The sequence below is a fragment of the Rhinopithecus bieti genome, unplaced genomic scaffold (genome assembly GCF_001698545.2).
Source record: "Rhinopithecus bieti isolate Rb0 unplaced genomic scaffold, ASM169854v2 scaffold_26710, whole genome shotgun sequence".
NCBI lineage: Eukaryota > Metazoa > Chordata > Mammalia > Primates > Cercopithecidae > Rhinopithecus > Rhinopithecus bieti.
This window is the reverse complement of record NW_016811906.1, coordinates 396,389-414,250: the sequence shown is the minus strand read 5'-3', so window position 1 is coordinate 414,250 and position 17,862 is coordinate 396,389. Positions and strand designations below refer to the sequence as shown.

The following is a 17,862-nucleotide window of genomic DNA, read 5'->3' as shown; positions in this document are numbered from 1 at the left end:
ATAGAAATTACCGTTCCCAGCCTGACAAATCTTCCGGAGGAGCTGGTGATCGGGCGGGCTGTGTAGGCGGTTCTGGGGGTTCTGATGGCCTGTTCCATAGTGCCTGGCCTTCCGCTCTGTGTGCTGGGCCTGAGGAAACCTGTAATGGGTCTTCCAGCTTGTGTGATTGGCCTGTGAATATTATAAATTGTTATAATACAAAGAAGATCATTTGAGGAAAGACTGTCTCTCATACAGTCTGATCAATATTTAGTGGCAGAGGATACGAAGCAGAAGTACATACCTAACGGCCTGACTAGGCCCTCCTGTCTGATTAGTTCCAGGGAGTTTCAAAGACGTTCCAGGGCCTAGGAGACAGGATGGCTAATTCAATTTATATATTATCTATTAATCTGTAAAAACTGTAAGCTAATACAATTTTCAGAACTGTGCTGGCCTGGTGAAAAAGACATTAATAGCAAGAAATATATTTTAGGGAAATGTGTTTTAGACTAATATTTAATGAGTACCTATCATGTTACTTTTGTCATCACATTTAATCTTCACACTAAGTCTGTAAAGCAGGTAGTATTAACCCATTTAACAAAGGTTCACAGAATTAAATAAACAGGTCAGCCTACTAGTAGGGCTGGGATTTAAACTCAAGACTAACAGGCTCCAAAGTTCAAAATAATGGTTCTATCCTCATAGTTCAATTATTTCTCATATAAACTTCTCCCAATAAAACATAATTTATTCACAATATCTAGAATTTAGATATTTTAACTCTAAAAGAACGAAATAATGGTAAAGAAAGACATTTTAACATAAACATATGTATTTTCTTTCTCAATTTCTATTTGAAGGTTTAAAATAACTATTACCTTCCAAAAGATATAAATGACTGAGAACTATAATTACCAGCAAGACCACCACATGTCCTGGTTATCATTCAATACCATTTTTTTTAAGGCTAGTCAAGTGAAGCAGTGGGAGTGGAGAAGGAACAAAGAAATCTATAGTGGGTTGTGATCAAGTAGTTGTAAACACCACTGCACCAGGACCAGCCTTTATCCAATACCATTTGTACCACCACATCTGCAAGCTGGGGACTGTGCCTCTGGGACAATGCCAACAGACACTCACAGCCCAGCATATCACCTCATTACCTCACATTATGACTTAGAGCAAATCATGCTCAATAACAATAAAGTGATGTTTTCAAATGATCTTTTTTTAAAGTCCTCTTAGAACACCTCTGTTGTTTGGATACTTCCCAGATAAACAATATTCTGATATATTAGACAAGTAGTTCAAATAGAATGTATTTTTATAAATTTTTTCCATATGATCAGCAGTTGAACATAGATATAAATTATTTCTAAAATGCATAATATAGCTTGTATTAGAAAATTGTTATACATCAATCTCATACCTTAAGTTTAAGATAACTGAATTGTGGGGAAAAAGCCTTTGTACTATAAGGCAGAACAGAAACCATTTACTTGAAGTAATGTTTTTTTCATCATTTTTGTTTCATGTACATAATGTTTATATATATAAAGTGTAGAAATATATAGGTATATACATATATTCCTCTTATACATAGTATTCTTCCTCTTAATGGTATTTCATTAACTTAACTGAAAACCCAATACTTACGTGGAACTTGAGCAATAGCATTTTCATCCAGCATCATTTCTGCAATTCCTTCCTGATCTACATCAATTTCATCTATGTACACCATTTCTGTTAGTGCTCTTGCTTTTAAGATCCAAGCTGCCTAAAAACCATGGATAAATAAAACATATATTAAAATAGCATTAGAAATACTACACGGCTTATAGAATAGCCATCCTTCATTGTTGTTATTTCATTTTGTATTAAACATGTTTACCTCTTGACACATTATTCTAATTTAAAGGGCCACGTCAAAAACTAATACAAGAAGGCATCATTATTAATGAAGAAACAACCAACATATCAATTACATAGTAAATAAAAGTGGGGTAATCACCTGGTAGTCTTCTAACACTCCTTTTAGAAATAAAAGATAGATCTTTAGAGAAAATTTTACTACAATAATAATTGGAAAACAAATGAATAAAGCTACAACCACATTGTTCTTTCTGCCTTCCTCCTTCAAGGTCATGTCCTTTATTATAAAGCATTCCCTGATGTTCCAGTTCTAAACCTATTACACACTCTTGTCTTTCTCACAGAGAGTTCTCTTTATGCCTCTGTTACTGCCCACTTAACTATATTTGAAAAACACTCTATTTATTTGGGTATATGTTAGCTCTTCCTTCCCCAGAATGCAAGCTTTTATACCTTGTTCACTTTGGAATTTTCCATAATATCTATGGTTTTTTGTAGACAGTAGGTATTCAAGAAATGTTAGTTGAACTGAAATAAGATCAATTTACCCAATTTCAATAATGAAACAACACTGGTTGCTTTGTGATCTAGTCAGTAGAAAACCTGCTAGATAATGAAAAAAAGGGAAAAGGTAATTAAGAAATATAACTGGAAAGTATTTTATCAGCCTTGCTTTACTTTGAAAAAGTCAATGTAAACATGTACACAATTAAATCTCTTATTAAACATATGAAATTGTTTTATCTGAAATTTCTACCTTTCCTTTACTACAGAATAGAGGCAGAAAACAATAAAGCTTGGTGTCCTGTGGAGGATTTGAAAAGAAGGCAACTCTTGAAGCTACAGCATAGAAGTGACTCTAGGGCCTAAAGGAAGTAGCAGCAAGGGAAATTTGGGGAGGGATTAGGCTCAGTATACTAGGAATATATGGCTGTGAAGCAGGCTCAGTGAAGGCCAAGGGACTGGAAAGGAACAGGTGAGAGCTACAGGAGGTCCAGAAAGTCCCCATGCAAAGAACTCAAGATGCATTCAGTATATATATTCATTGAGCACCCCCTAATGAAATACCATCAGGCTAGGTTCTGAGAAGGAAACATGAGAAGATTAAAACATGGATCATAATTTCCCTGAATACATCTATTGGATGAAATGACAGGTGGCAAGTGTGTGATTTTATAGAAGTTGGAAAGCAGAGATCCTCTTGTGAGCTCAAGTAATTGGAATGCATGCTATGAACATTTTTTTAAAGAGAAAAAAAAAAAAGAATAACGTCATGCGTTCATTTTAATGAGGATAAAGATGGCTGCCTCTACAACATATTTAGGTTCCCAAAGTGAAATTACATTTGGTTAGATGATTAGCTTTTGGCTTGCACTTTTCTGCTTGAGGTTTACCGGATTATTTAAAATTTAGAACAAAGTGTTTCAAATGTTATGTATGAATCTAACACAATTGGATGAATAGAATATGGACTCAAAAAACTAACTTATTTGCAAAAAAAAATTTTTTTAAATTCCTACTGGAACTCCAATTGGAACTGTGAGAGCCACCAAAGTATAGAAAAAAATCTCAGGTTTTCACTCATCAAAGATCAGGAACAATACCATATGTATACAACTGCTCCCAGGGGTTGCAGAAGTCCTCAATGGCTTGGGCTAATGTTCTAATTTAACTTCCAAGATGGAAATAGGCAATACTGATTTATATTAAATCTCTACAGGTCATACTGCCCTGCAAGTATCTGACAGCTTTGATTTTTCAAAAGAGCATTCTTTGCTCAGCACTCTCTGGTGGACAAGAAGGACTGCAGCATTTTCTGCTGGAACAGCAAAGCACGGCATGAGCATGAGCTCTGCTTGTTATTGCCATATTACTAGGGAGCACCTACTGCATGCTACATCCTGGGTATACAAAGAGGAGTAAATCAGAGTCCTAGCTCTAACTGGAAAGAATTTCCATGTAATGGGAAAAATGTAATAACAAAATGAAAAACAAAAAGAAGTGTGTGATAGAACAGAGGAAATGTGTTCAACTACCTGGGAATGGAAGGAAGGGTAGAAGTGAAGAACTAGGACCAGCAGACAGGCAAAGTGGACAATAGGCAGGCTAGCTAGAGAGCCTATGGCATGTTTGGAAACTCTAGGAGAATTGAAGAATCAGGGAAGAGGTCAGAGAAAAAGTCAGGAGCCAGGTGATGGATCCTGTATGCCACAGTGAGGTATGTAAATTTTTATCCTGATAATGAGAAGCTAATGAGGCTTCAGAACTATGATTTGGAGTCCTACCTAAATCAAGCTTGTTTATTTATTTATTCATTTACTTTATGAGACAGAGTTTTGCTCTTGTTGCCCAAGCTGGAGTATAATGGTGCGATCTCGGCTCGCTGCAACCTCCGCTTCCCGGGTTCAAGTGATTCTCCTGCCTCAGCCTCCCAAGTAGCTGGGATTACAAGCACATGCCACCACGCCCAGCTAATTTTCTGTATTTTTAGTAGAGACGGGGTTTCACCATGTTGGTTAGGCTTGTCTCGAACTCCTGACCTCAGGTGATCCACCCTCTTTGGCCTCCCAAAGTGCTTAGATTACAGGCATGTGCCATCACACCTGGCCTTAAGTCAAGTTTTAAACATCAAGCTTTATCATTATAGTAGCATTTAGCATTTATATAGTTGGTTATTAATATATTTTACTTTTAACTATTTTCAAGTTCATATTGTTATTTCATATTGTTATTTCATAGTCCAATCCATCATGATTCTTGACATCCATCCCCCAACTGATGTCTTAAATATTACAGATTTTTTATATTAGGCTAAGCAAAATATAGAAAAGAAAATCCACTCTTCCTTCCCTGCAATATGAATAAACACTTCCGAAATCAAAGTCAAATAGGAATGTTTTTTTGAGACAGGCTCTCACCCTGTCTCCCAGGCTGGAATGCAGTGGTGCAGCCTCAACCTCCACAGTTCAGGTAATCCTTCCACCTCCCACCTCAGGTCTCAGGTTCTAGAGTAGCTAGGACTACAGATGTGTACTACCACACCCAGCTTTGTTTGTTTGTTTGTTTGTTTGCAGAGATGGGATCTCACTTTGTTGCCCTGGCTGGTCTTGAACTCCTGGCCTCAAGTGATCCTCCTGCCTTGGCCTCCTAAAGTGCTAAGTTTACAGGTGTGAGCCACTGCGCCAAGGCTAGGAATATCTTTTTAAAAATTTTATTCCATAAGAATCCACTTTTATAAAGAGATAAATAAATATTAATCTAATTTCTAAAATATAATTCTTAAGAAACAATGGTATGAATTTTTGATATTTACAGCTCTAGAATAAAATCTCCTCACACTGTTATTCAATTTTAAATTTTGTCAGTGTTTGAGAAAATTAATCTTCCTGAGTTCTCTTCTGTCCTAACAAAAAATGACCTTGAAAATCACATATCACTGCTTGATTAAACATCAGACTGTTTTCAAAGAACTGCTCCTGGCAATGTGAACAATTCTTGAGATTTTAATGAAAACAGCAGACGGAGCTTTGGCTTTAAAAAAAAAATAATTTTTTTTTTTTTACTTTGGAAACAAGCCAAGTATGTTTTACAGCCCTAAAATCCTCTGCCTGTTTAAAAAAAAAGCCAAAAAAACTTTAAAACTAATTGTGATTAAAATAAAATGAATAACAAAGCACACACAGTAACTCCAAACTACTCCTTGAAACTAAATAAAAATATAAAGTTGCCTTATCAGATATGTTTACTTATTAATAAATGGGAGGGTCACACAGTTTAAAAAAACAGTTTATGTAAATTTATTTAAATATTTATGTATTAGAAGTACCATAATATCAATAAAAATAAGAATTGATGCTTTAGGAACTCTGTTTTTTAAGGGAAAAGCACAGATTCTCCCAAATCAAATGAATAATCATATCGATTTTTCCCTTAATATCTGTGAAACACAATCCCATCTCATTCACCAACTGAGTTAGTCTACAGGACATTACTCCTGAGGCTGATACTTGCCAGCAAACATCAGGAAAATATTGACTCACTCATTCCATCCACTGTGACATTAGTTCAGTTTTAGTTATAAAAATAAACATATGAAGGGCTTAAAACTCTGCTGACTGAGCAAAGCATGTTTAAATTATTCTGTTACTCTTAATACAGAATGCAAGGCCAGTAGTTTAAAGCATGTAAGAAACAATTTTAGGTTATTATTAGAATAAGGCTATGAAAGGAACAGTCTGTCTGACCTGATTTAAACATCATAAGACTCAGTAACTATTGACACTCTGCCTACTCTATGAAAATGAAAACTTAGGCACAAGATACTGAATTGTTATTGTATATAGCCTCATTCCTTTTGAAGTTGTAACAATGTGCAAAAATAAGAAATTCCAAAAGTGTAAATAGTAAGGCCAAAAGAATCTAGTCAGCCTTGTTCCCTTTTGTATCATCATACAGCGGATAATTAAGTCTATACAAACAGAACTGGAAAATAATGCCAAATACAGATTTTTCATAAAGTCCCTGTGCTAGTTTAAAGCTCTTAAATGCCATTTATAGTTTTAAAACCATTCCTGCAATGCCAATTGTTGATGTTTTAAATTTCAATCAAAATCTTCCAAATTTCCTGAGAACAAAATCCATAGTATTTATAACTTGATCCTTCTTGAATGACTTGTACCCATATTATGCAAAAAAAATAGTTTTGCCCCATCTATCAGTTTGAAAATCAAGATTATGAACATTCAAAAGACAAATGTCAGCCTTTTAAAGAACACAGTGCCACATTTTAACCTATTTACAGTGTGTGTTTAATACTACACAAGCCTCCATGAGAGTACTTTGTAAACTGCTTTCTATTCTAAAAAGTTTGCTGATTACTCATATGAACCCCTAATAAGGTTCAAGTCTTTTATTTACCTAAAGAAACCCTGTTCACATTCCATCTCGCTTGGCAGGGTAAACACATGGCAACATTTAAGCTCTCTGATTTATAACTCTGCACAACTTCTCTCCTTAGTCCCAGACTCACTGGCAACTCTCTTGGACTAAAAGTATCACTGGCCAGGTGTCCCCTCCTCTCTCCTAGGGTTTCCTCCCAATTCATTCCCTTATGTGTTACCCAGTTAGCAAGCCTCTAGCTGCCTCCCATCCTTACCCAAACTGATTTGGTCAATGTGACTGTCTGGGCAGTGTCCTTTCCTTCCTCCCTCACTGTGGCAGGCTCCTCCCTCTTAGAGTCACCAGGTCAGTTAAAACCAAGACCTTCCCAAGCAGAGTCCACCCTTGACTCAAGACATGCCATCCCATCCATCACAGTCTTTCAGACATTTGTCATTCCACTGACTCTCCTGCTCCCTTTTTAAGCCCTTGGTTCCCCTTACCTCCTTCTTTATTTTTCTTATCCTTCTAATCCATCTTGGTCATTTCCATTTAAGCTCCAAGTCCCAATGAATACAGCGCATTATTAGTTCTACAAGGCTATCAATATACACAAAAGTATTGAAAATATAATCATTTATTTACATAAGAAGGCACAGATGTCTGATAGATATGGCTAATTTTATAAACCCACAGGAAGATACGCAGCAGATTTTCTAATCTATAGCAACAACTAAGCAATAGCAATTAAAGAATTCTCTAAACTAAAGGTTGCAGCTAAACCTTTCTTTACCTGATGCACTGGCAATTCAGGATCTGGTTCCTGGAAAGCATTAAGAAGGCAGTAAACAGTTTTAAGAAATACAGTTTCTAAAATAAAAGTCTTAATGACCAGTCAAGTATTTGTAGGTGAACTCTAACTCATTCAATAAAAATCCAAAAAATTAACTTTAGTCTTCCTACAGAAGTGTTCTCAAGAGTTGTGTAAAATGAATACACATTGAAGAATGCTAAATTTTCAATGATCGGAAAATTCTAATTAATCTAACCTCAATCAAAGTGCAAAGAGAAGATACTTTAACTACTTATTTAATGAACACACAATATATCAGAAATTAAGAATAATTTCATAACTATATCAAGGAAATATCTCCTTTTATTCAAAAATAAGTTCATGGTGGTTAAAACATTCAGACTTTAATCACTTAAAGAAGGAAAATCCACATAATACAAACCCTTGTATTCCTCATAAATACAATGGGATTTATGACTAAAAATAAGTTAATTCTGACAATAATATCCTCCAAGAAATGTTTATAAATAAACTACATAATATGCATTAGTGTCAGATGCTGATAAATTCAGCATCTGGGTTTTTCTGTACAAATTAAATAGAAATCCATTGGCTTAAAAAAATCAGACTTATAACAAATTTATTTATAAAACATCTACACTTACATGTCTGTCTAGTCAGCAGCATCTGTTGAGTACTTAATCTGTTTTACTGGGGAAAGTACTAAGAAACAGAAAAAGGAAAGAAGATCCTTGCTTTCTACAGCTCTAAATCCAAAAAGAACACCTCAAATATTTTTAAAGAATATATTACTCTTACAAGCAATGTGCAAACCATATGGTCACCATGCAAGAACAGGCAATTTATTTAACATGACACATGGTAGGAACATGAGAGGAAAAGGTTAAGTTAGGCTAGAATATGAGGGCCCCAAAGGATGGGAGTTACAGAAGATGTGGCAGTCAGCTGAACCGAACACAAAACAGCAACTAGAGAACACATAGCAATTGGAGGTTTTCAACTCCAGTGTGCCTACCAAGGATGTGGAAAAAGTACAGATTTCCTAAACACAGTCCAAACTTAAGGAAACACACCAATCCAGGGAATGACATGCCAGAGGAAAGAAGTAAGGCATTCTTTCTTTCTTCTGTTTACTTGTATACATATCTCTATAGCCCATTATCTCATTTGAGTCTCATAACAACCATCTGAGGAAAGCAGGAAAGTATTATTATCTACTTTACAGATAAGGAAACAAATTCAGAGACGTTAAGTAATTTAAAGTCATACAAACAGTTGAGGGAATCAAATGCTCCTTCTTGCCAGTGCCTCTTGGAGATTTAAAAAAAAAAAAAAAGAGTTGGACATAATAAGGCAGGAATGAAAGGTAAAGTTTAGGAGAGATACAAGATAAATCCAATACATTATAGAAAACTGGGGGAGAAAGTTTACTGGAGGTGATTGTAGACAATGCTTGAAAAGGAAAAAACAGCTAAAGAAGACAGAAGCCACTGAAACTGGATGCTGGGATTTGCCAAGGGCAGGTAGATTCCTCCAGTGACACAAAATGAAACCACCAGTTCAGCCTCAGAGGATTTCTGCTCACTGAGGAAGGTCTTCACGATCTCGCTGTCTTGTTCTTCTGGCCTTCAGGGATACATTTAGGACTGATCATGTGGATGAAGAGTGCAGGGAAATTATGGGAAATCATCAACATGAAGGTCAGAGGAGAAAATGAGAGGCCTAATGAGCAGGGAGGTGCAGAGACAGGTGAGGGATTGCGTTGATGGAAAATGGAGACCAGGCCTAAGTGGGTACGAGGCTGAGAACACATTAATTTCACAACATTCTAGTCAGGGAGGCATCTAAATTACAGTACAATGTGTCAAACACTGTACTCACATTATGGTCAAACACAGGTGACTTAGGGGAACAAAAGAAAAGCAGAAGACATGGAAGATAAGAGAGTCAGAGAAGGGGGAGATTATTCTGGAAATTATTGAGTGCCAATGATTTGTGGACTATATTCAACATCCTTTCACCATCCATTTCACTGGACATCTTCCTCACAAATGCTTTCCAGATTCCCAGCAATCCTTTGAGAAAAATATAGATGACAGAATCCTGCATGCAAATATCTTTAAGTGTACAGACAATTGAAGCTAACATTTTTTTATCACTTACCACATGTTCATGAGCCTTATAACAACCCACTGAGATATAGGTATACTATCATCACCATTTACAAATGAGAACACTTTGAGAGCAAGGTGTTGCAGGACCTGTGAGGCCCAAAATTGGGGCTTAGCCCAGGAGGGTACGTGGCTTTGCCAAGGAAATAATTGTAGGGTGAGTCAGTGGTATTAGACAGCACTTTTATTGGCTGGTACTGCTCCTTGAAGAGTACGGCTAACTCATAGGCAGTGTGGCCAGAATCAGCAACGATGGGCTTTTGGCAACTGTTTATACTCATGAAAACCCACTTTTAATTACATGCAAAATTAAGGGGTGGGCCAATGCAAATTAGGGAACAGGTTATTTAGAACTTTCTAGGAAAGGGGCAGTAACTTATGGGTTGTTGCCATGGAAAGGTGTGGTAACTTCTGGGTCATTGTCATGGCACTTTTAAACTGTCATGGCAGCTGGGGGGAGGGTGTTCTGCTGATGAGCAGTGAGGGCAGGGAGGGGTCACTTTCCTTGCCATCTGCTGGTTTCTTCACTTTATCCTGTCTAGACCAGATCCTGTTTTGGTCAGCAGTGTTGTGACCAGAAAACAAGTCCTGTTGGTCTCTCACCTCAAAGGTATGGAGGCAGTATTTGAACCTAGACACTCTGGGTCCAGAGCAGGACTCTGCTGAGTATGTGGGATGACAGCAAGGATGGAACACAGACTACCATAGGATATGGAGAGACCAAGGACAGGCATGGATCTCTGGAGATCCATCAGGAGCAGGACTATGAAGGAAAAGAGTCGGAATGTTTTAATTTGGAGATGGGGAAAACTCTTTTGAAAAAATCACTGAGCTTTTCCTCTTTGGATCTCTCTCAGTCATAGTCTTGTGATTTAAATTAATCCACCCATGCAGCTTCACTTATTCTAGCAAGCGATTTATACGGGTATCAACGCAGTTGAGCAGAAAGCTCCAGGCTTTGCTGTAGAGTCAGAAGACGTGGGCTAGGCTTGATCCTCAGGGAGCCACTTAGCTGCATGACCTTGAGAAAGTCGTATAATCTACATTACCTTCTCAAATTAAAGCAATAGTACCCACCTCACAGGAGAATCTTAAGGACCAATAAAACCTTGCATTTTTAAGAAAACTTCACAACTTTTAGAGTTCTTTCACATATATGATCATACTTTTTCAAGTATAAGCTTAACAGAGGCACCAAACCATCTATTACTCCCCCTTTCAGAACACAGAACTGATGGAAGATCAAATTAAAACTTCCTCGGACTCTCCCTCAAAGTAGGTAATAGGACATGGAAAGTAGAGTGCCACTTCCTAGAATGGGAAAATACCCATTAGCATCAACTTCAAGTCACATCTGTTTGCTTCCTTCCTTCCACCCTAGGGTTCAGCATTTTCTTAGCTTGTTTCTGTTACTTTAGGGAATTAAATCTCCAGATAATTCTGAATGCAACTTTCTAATTACCACCAGTACTTATGCTGGCTAATGAGTCTCCTCAGCTCCATGCTTAAATTGCCGAGTCATTATTCAAAATTTAGTAATAAAAGAAGGGTGAAAAAGTTTAAGAGAATAGAGGAATTGATGGGCTTCAGAAGGTTAGAGAGATCTAGTGACCACGCAGCCAAGTGGGAGTGTAATCTGTGTAAGTCAGCAGGAATACAAATTCATAAATGACCTGCCCCACAGTGTACAGAATTAAAGGATTAAGTCTGGCTAAGTCTGCATGGCCCCAAAGAGGAAACCAATTAGATAATCACACGACATGTTCTTTGGCTTGGATCACCAGATCACCATCTCAACCAACTACTCACATATAGCTCATTGGGGAGCCCTGGTTTCATATCTTTCATCTAAGCCAGTCATTTTCGGCCATTTCTCCTCCTTCAAACCATTTACAATAATAACCCCCTACTCTCTGTAACATCTCTCATTATAAGCAGAGATTGGGGCAAAGCGAGAATGTAAGTTAGAAAAAAGTCTTTCTCCCATTCTGATACACAGCTCATGGGTCCCACCCTTAGAATCACCGATTTCAATAATCTGAAAATCTACCAGACACTTACCCCATTAATGAAAGCATATTGTCTTTTAAAATCCCACGGCCTGAAAAACCTTCACATTTTATTAACTGTTTAATTATAATGGAGCTAAAAATCAGGACTGGTTTTAAAGCCATGAATCTGACATATGGAACACAAGGAACAGTAAACAGATTAAGCAACTAATCAGGATGACGATCAACATGAGCCGCAGAAGCAAACGTTCTGTCTAGGTCACAGTGCTGTACGGAGAGGACTGTTTTGCATTTCCTCTTTTTATATCTTACAACTTTTAACCACTTTTCAGTCACAATTTAAAGAACACTTTGAAAACATAAAGCTTCTCTATGAATTGGTTATTCCTACTATATTTAATCAAAAAAGGGAAATTATAATAAATTAATCAGTTATCTTTCTTTCTTTATTCTTAACAGATCTGAACTTTAATACTCTTCATGCTTACAGATCCTGGCTGGCCTCTGTCCCTCACTATTCTGCATCTAGAAAAAGCAGTTGAGAACCCATGTTCTTCAAGAACCCTTCCCCATTACCAAACACCATATTATTATATTTAATCTACCCTTTTGTTCTTTTGTAGAACTGAATTAAATTAAAATGTGTTACTCTGAAGAAACAAGCTATTGCATAGTACATCATACCTCTCTGGCTAGCCTATCAAAAATAAAATCCAGAAATCCTAATAGAAAATACGAGGCAATAATTAAAGACTTTTGAGGTGGGCTTCATCTCAATATGCTAATGTATCGGGACCAAAGTGTTATCTTTTTGAAGCTCCCTGGACCAGCTTATAAAAGATTAACAACAAATCATTTTGAGAGGTTTTACTCATCTGGGAGAAAATAAACAAAACCAAAAGTGAAAATGACATTATTAAAACAAAATCTATCTTTTGTAATGGGGAGGGGAAAATGTAAGAGCAAAAACGAATCCATTTGGCACTCAGAAGAAATATTTTAATTTCTGGGCTCCTCTATGTGTCCAGGGGTTTCAAAGTCACTCCATACTATAATCAGTTTGGTGGCACAGAACAGTAATTCAAATAGTTACAGAGGAAAAGTACTCTCAAATGTGGAAACCTCCGTAAATGCCCAGGAGGCTAAAGGGGCATGAAGGTGAACCAGTTAACTGCAGAGCAGAGGACCATCTGCTCCAACTCTGGTCACATTTCTGTTAGCTTTTCATAGATGGTGAATCTCTCCATCATTTAACTTCCTCCACTGAAACAATGAAAGCACTGTAAGAAATAGCAATGATGATCATTACTATTAGAAACACTTTCCTGGAGGAACCCAGGAAGAATTTTAAAAGCTGATTTTTAAAAACTGACCCTCAAAACAAGAATTAAGAATGCCCATAATGAAATTATATTTATTTGAAAAAGTAAGTGTCCATTTAAGAACCTATGGTGCTGAGAATTAAGGATGGGGCAGGGGAAGACAAAGTATGATCAGGCAACTAGGATGATCTTCATAGAGGGGAAGGTGGCACATATGAACAACTCCATCAAAACCCATATACGAACATGATCGATGCACTCATTCAGCAAATACATAATAAGAGCCCCCGTGTGCCTGACTGCGTCAGGTGCTTGGGATACCATACAGACTTGCCATCTCGGAGTCATTTTCTAAGGAAAGAGAATTTTCAAGCTTGTAATCAAATGAACTTCCTTAAGCTTCCTTCCTAAAGCTTTTCATTAATCGTGTCAACACTCTAACATAAATATTAATTTTTTTAATTAAGAAAAAGGCAGGATTTCTTCAAGCTTGGGAAAAATCATTCTGAGAAATATTTCCAACACGAAATAACAACTGGGTGCAAAATACAGAAACTGGTGCTACGAAAAACATAGAGTAATAACAGTACAGTGTTTAAAGTCAGGTCAAAGAACGACTAACATGAGTAAGCCCAGTAAACTTTTCAATAGCCCTACTTAGTATCAAAATGCAGCTTTGGTAAGATAACATCAAGTTAAACGTCTATTCCTGGTAAAATGCTACTCATTATACTGGCAACATATACAGTTCAACCATAACAAACTACCTCAACAAAACAAATAAACAAATAAAACACATAAAAATGATTAGAAAGGAAAATAATACCAAATTTCCTCCAGATCTGGTACTGATTCTCTTAGACCTACTCTGATATTTATTGGAGCTGAACATATCAACCCTTGCTCACAAAAATAAAACAATAACTTGTTTTTTGAAACTTCTATACAGGTCTGGTCACATATCAGATAAGAGATACACAATCTGTAGTAAGCACTCAAGGAAAGGTCATTGAGATGAATACATATAAAGTCCAGATATCTCAATTCATTGGTGCAATACTGAATGTCACTATGAACTCAGGATTAGAGGGTCTTAATTATTAATAAAAATACTGCTGCTTCGCCTACATTTCCCAATGTACCAACATCTTCCCACGATAATAGTGAAGATATTTGACCCTTTCCCTGGGCCAAAAAAAAAAAAAAAAGAAATCCGGTAGTCAAATAAGTTTCAGAACTATTTAATTATTTGGATTAATCAAAAATAGGCAAAACTAGCTTCCTTTTCTTCAAAACTACTCAGAGCCTTTAGGGTACATCCTGAATCTCCAAGAAGGAACATACATTTCCCAAATGTATTTAATGAGGAAACTTTTTCTCACTGAACAGCTCTTGGGACTACTGTTTTGTGGAACACAGAATGAAAACCACCCTAACTCAATGGAAAAATGAAAACAGCACATAAAGTTCCTGCAAACCGTTGTGCCTAGAACAATGTCTGGCACATCAAAGGTTCTTTTTTTTTTTTTGAAACGGAGTCTCGCTCTGTGGCCCAGGCTGGAGTGCAGTGGCGCGATCTCGGCTGACTGCAAGCTCCGCCTCTTGGGTTCACTCCATTCTTCTACCTCAGCCTGTAGCTAGGACTACAGGTGCCCGCCACTAGGCCTGGCTAATTTTTTTTTGTATTTTCAGTAGAGGCGGAGTTTCACTGTGTTAGCCAGGATGGTCTCGATCAGATTCCTGACCTCGTGATCCGCCCACCTCGGCCTCCCAAAGTGCTGGGATTACAGGCGTGATCCACCGCGCCTGGCCACATCAAAGGTTCTTAACAAGTTTCTGTTATACCAACGTAAAGGGATCAATATTTTGTCACGATTACCAAACATATTTGATTGTGTATTTTTGAAAGCAATATCTATGAGATTACTATGCCAAAAAACACACTTGGGGGACGGGCGCGGTGGCTCACGCCTGTAATCCCAACCCTTTGGGAGGCCGAGGTGGACGGATCACGAGGTCAGGAGTTCGAGACCACCCTGGCTAACACGGTGAAACCCCATCTCTACTAAAAATACAAAAAAATTAGCCGGGAGTGGTGGCACGCACCTGTAGTCCCAGCTACTTGGGAGTCTGAGGCAGGAGAATCCCTTGAACCCAGGAGGCGGAGGTTGCAGAGATCCGAGATCACGCCGCTGCACTCCAGCCTGGGTGACAGAGCGAGACTCCATCTCAGAAAAAAAAAAAAAAAAAACACTTGGACAAATGCTTGTCTACAGAAACATAGTCCTATTAACTGATGTGAACTAACAACAGAACCTAGCTTTGCATTACCACTAACGTAGGCTGTTCTGAGAGAGATGTACTATCTGAAGGACAAAATATTCATCTCAGCAGGTTATCATCCATCATCCATTTGCTGGGAGCTAAGGCAGAGCCTAGTAACAGCATTCACACTCAGTCCTCCGCTTTTGTAACTCCTTTCAATTTTCCATTTTTTTCTAACATCTCCAAGGCAACACCACTAGAGGAAAAGCTAGGGAACTAGAATTATGTAGGTATATTCCGCATTTACTAAAAGCACTGACAAACTGCCACAGCGCTACTTCTGTTCTCCCATTTTCTCCTTTTTTGCCTATTCCAGGAGCCACCTGCCCACCAGAATTGTACCACTCACGTACATTGTATACCACCTTTTCCACTCACTATACACATTACTTTAGTTTATTTCTCTTTTTATCAATGCCATCATTCCTTCTTGTAAGGAGCCTTTCTTTCCCATTTCTCCCTCCTACAATTATAGCTTCCCTTGTCCAGGTAATTTTTTAAATAATGAATGTATCTTTCTCCCTCCTAGATTCTCATTCCTCCAACTTGTATATTTGCCTCAAGCTAAACTGATGGCCTCCTTCACTCTTGGACAACAGTCTAAAGATGAAGTGGGAGGATCACATGTTCGATCCAAAAGGAAAAAGGCAGCTACGTTAACAGGAGGTGGAGAGTCACAGATCTTTGTTTATGCATATTGTTTAGAAATTAATAACGCACACGCTGAGAGTTTAAAGCCCATCAATATGCAAGTATAAATGAATTATCAAAGTTCCTCGTCAAAGTAAAATTCAGGGCTCTCACTCTGGGACACGTATAGGGGAGGAGAGGCTGAAGATTGTGAGGAGGGGGCGGTCATGGCACAGAACTTGCTATCCCCGTGGGCGTGGCGGACAGCGGACCCGCTAGCCACAGCTCCACAAGGTCTCGCTCCGGGCGCCTCCGAGGGCCGAACGGTCAGCCCGCCTTGAGCCTTCCTCCCCGGCCTCCCCACCCGGGGCCGGAATATACCCCAGACCCCGCAGCCTCAGCGTCAGGATGCACAGGCTGACGGGAGCTGGCCGGTACCTGGTCATAAGGGGACTTCTCCAGCATCTGCGTGCACAGATCGGCGCAGAGCTGGAACTTCCTGCGCCTAAAATAGCTCCAGGCCAGGAGCAGCGGCTCCATCTCCGAGCCCATAACTGCCGGTGCGGCCAGCGAAGGCCCAGCGCTCTAGGAGAGCGGTGGGCGGGGGAGCCGGGAGCTGGCGGCGTCAGGCTTTGCCCGGCAACCCGTGACGGCTGGGGCCTTGCCCGAGAGGTGTCCGCAGCGCGCCTGAGAACAGGAAAAAAAAAAAAAACCACCGTGAGCAGAACTGGGCTACAGGCCTTGACTAAACTTGGTTGCAAAAAATTGTGTACTTTTAAAGGCTACAGGTTTCATTAATTTTGAGAAGAAACCACCGCGGCTAAACAAAAAGGTAGTGACTTAGACACCTGCCCCTGGGGTCCTCCGCCCTCCCAGGAGGCGCAGTTGCCTAGCAACCGAATGCTCTGCCGGCCCGGCAGGTCCGGAAAAGTCCCGAGTTGATCTCTGTCCGGTGTCTGTCCTACTTCCATTCGCTCGTTTCTATCCCTCTCGCTTTACCTTCTGATTCTAGAAACACAAACAAGTAAACAGCTTCCACCTTACCATCCCACCCATCAAGACCTAAAGCCCTAAATCCTGAAATTCTCCACTCTGTTTCTCGAGGTCCTTCCCACCGAATCTCAACGTCTGAACTGCAGAGGGCTTGCTTTTACTCATTTTACAGATGAGAAACTGAGATAGAGAAGAGAAATTATTCAAATTGCATTGAGTTAGGGAGCTGGAACTACAATCTGGTTGACTACAAGTTGCTAATATATTTGTTAATTCGACTCACATGGTGATTCCGGATTGTAAATTGGTGACAGTTTTACCAAACTAGATAATGTGTGCAAAAAATAATAATTTTTAAAAAGAGCGTTGTGAAACACCGTCTCCTGGCACTTGCTGTTTGGCAAGTGTTTACTTGTGCAGATGATTTCTTCAAAAACAATTCTGACTTTTCTCTAGAAATTTGCACAGATGACAAATGTGCTTAATGGCAACAGTTTTGAAAAGAGAGATGTGACCGGCTAAATCCAAACTGGCTTTTCTCAAACTGCTGGGGTCTGAGAAAACATTAGACATTATATTTAATCCACATATTTATATTTTTCATAGATATTAAAATGAACCTTCTGCTTCTAAACTGAGAAATTTATTGTTACCTTTTCTTCTCTACTAAGCAGTCTTTCTCGAATTGTTGTATTTTGGAAGTCAGTAATTATCAGGATTGTGATTGTTATAGTTAAGTGTATTGTCATTGGTCTATTTGTGTTGCCCTGGAACTGCCGGTAGAAATGTAATTTCCGTAAAAGTCCTAATGAAGCAGCCCATGGTTTCTAAGTGTCAAATTTTTAAGAACGCACATGCCA

The 17,862-nt window shown here is 38.6% G+C and overlaps 1 protein-coding gene across 1 annotated transcript in view; it reads right to left on the bottom strand.

The window, feature by feature from the left end:
* The window catches only part of TTC8 (tetratricopeptide repeat domain 8), a 53,948-nt gene extending 37,252 nt beyond the window's left edge, over positions 1-16,696 (bottom strand). The window contains exons 1-4 of the mRNA XM_017895380.1: positions 16,448-16,696; positions 1,642-1,762; positions 284-347; positions 12-171 (exon numbers count right to left, since the gene is read on the bottom strand). Of these exons, the coding sequence (XP_017750869.1) occupies positions 12-171; positions 284-347; positions 1,642-1,762; positions 16,448-16,561 (459 nt within the window). The 5' untranslated portion in view covers positions 16,562-16,696. The remainder of the gene's footprint in view (positions 1-11; positions 172-283; positions 348-1,641; positions 1,763-16,447) is intronic.
* Between the last annotated feature and the right edge of the window lie 1,166 nt (positions 16,697-17,862).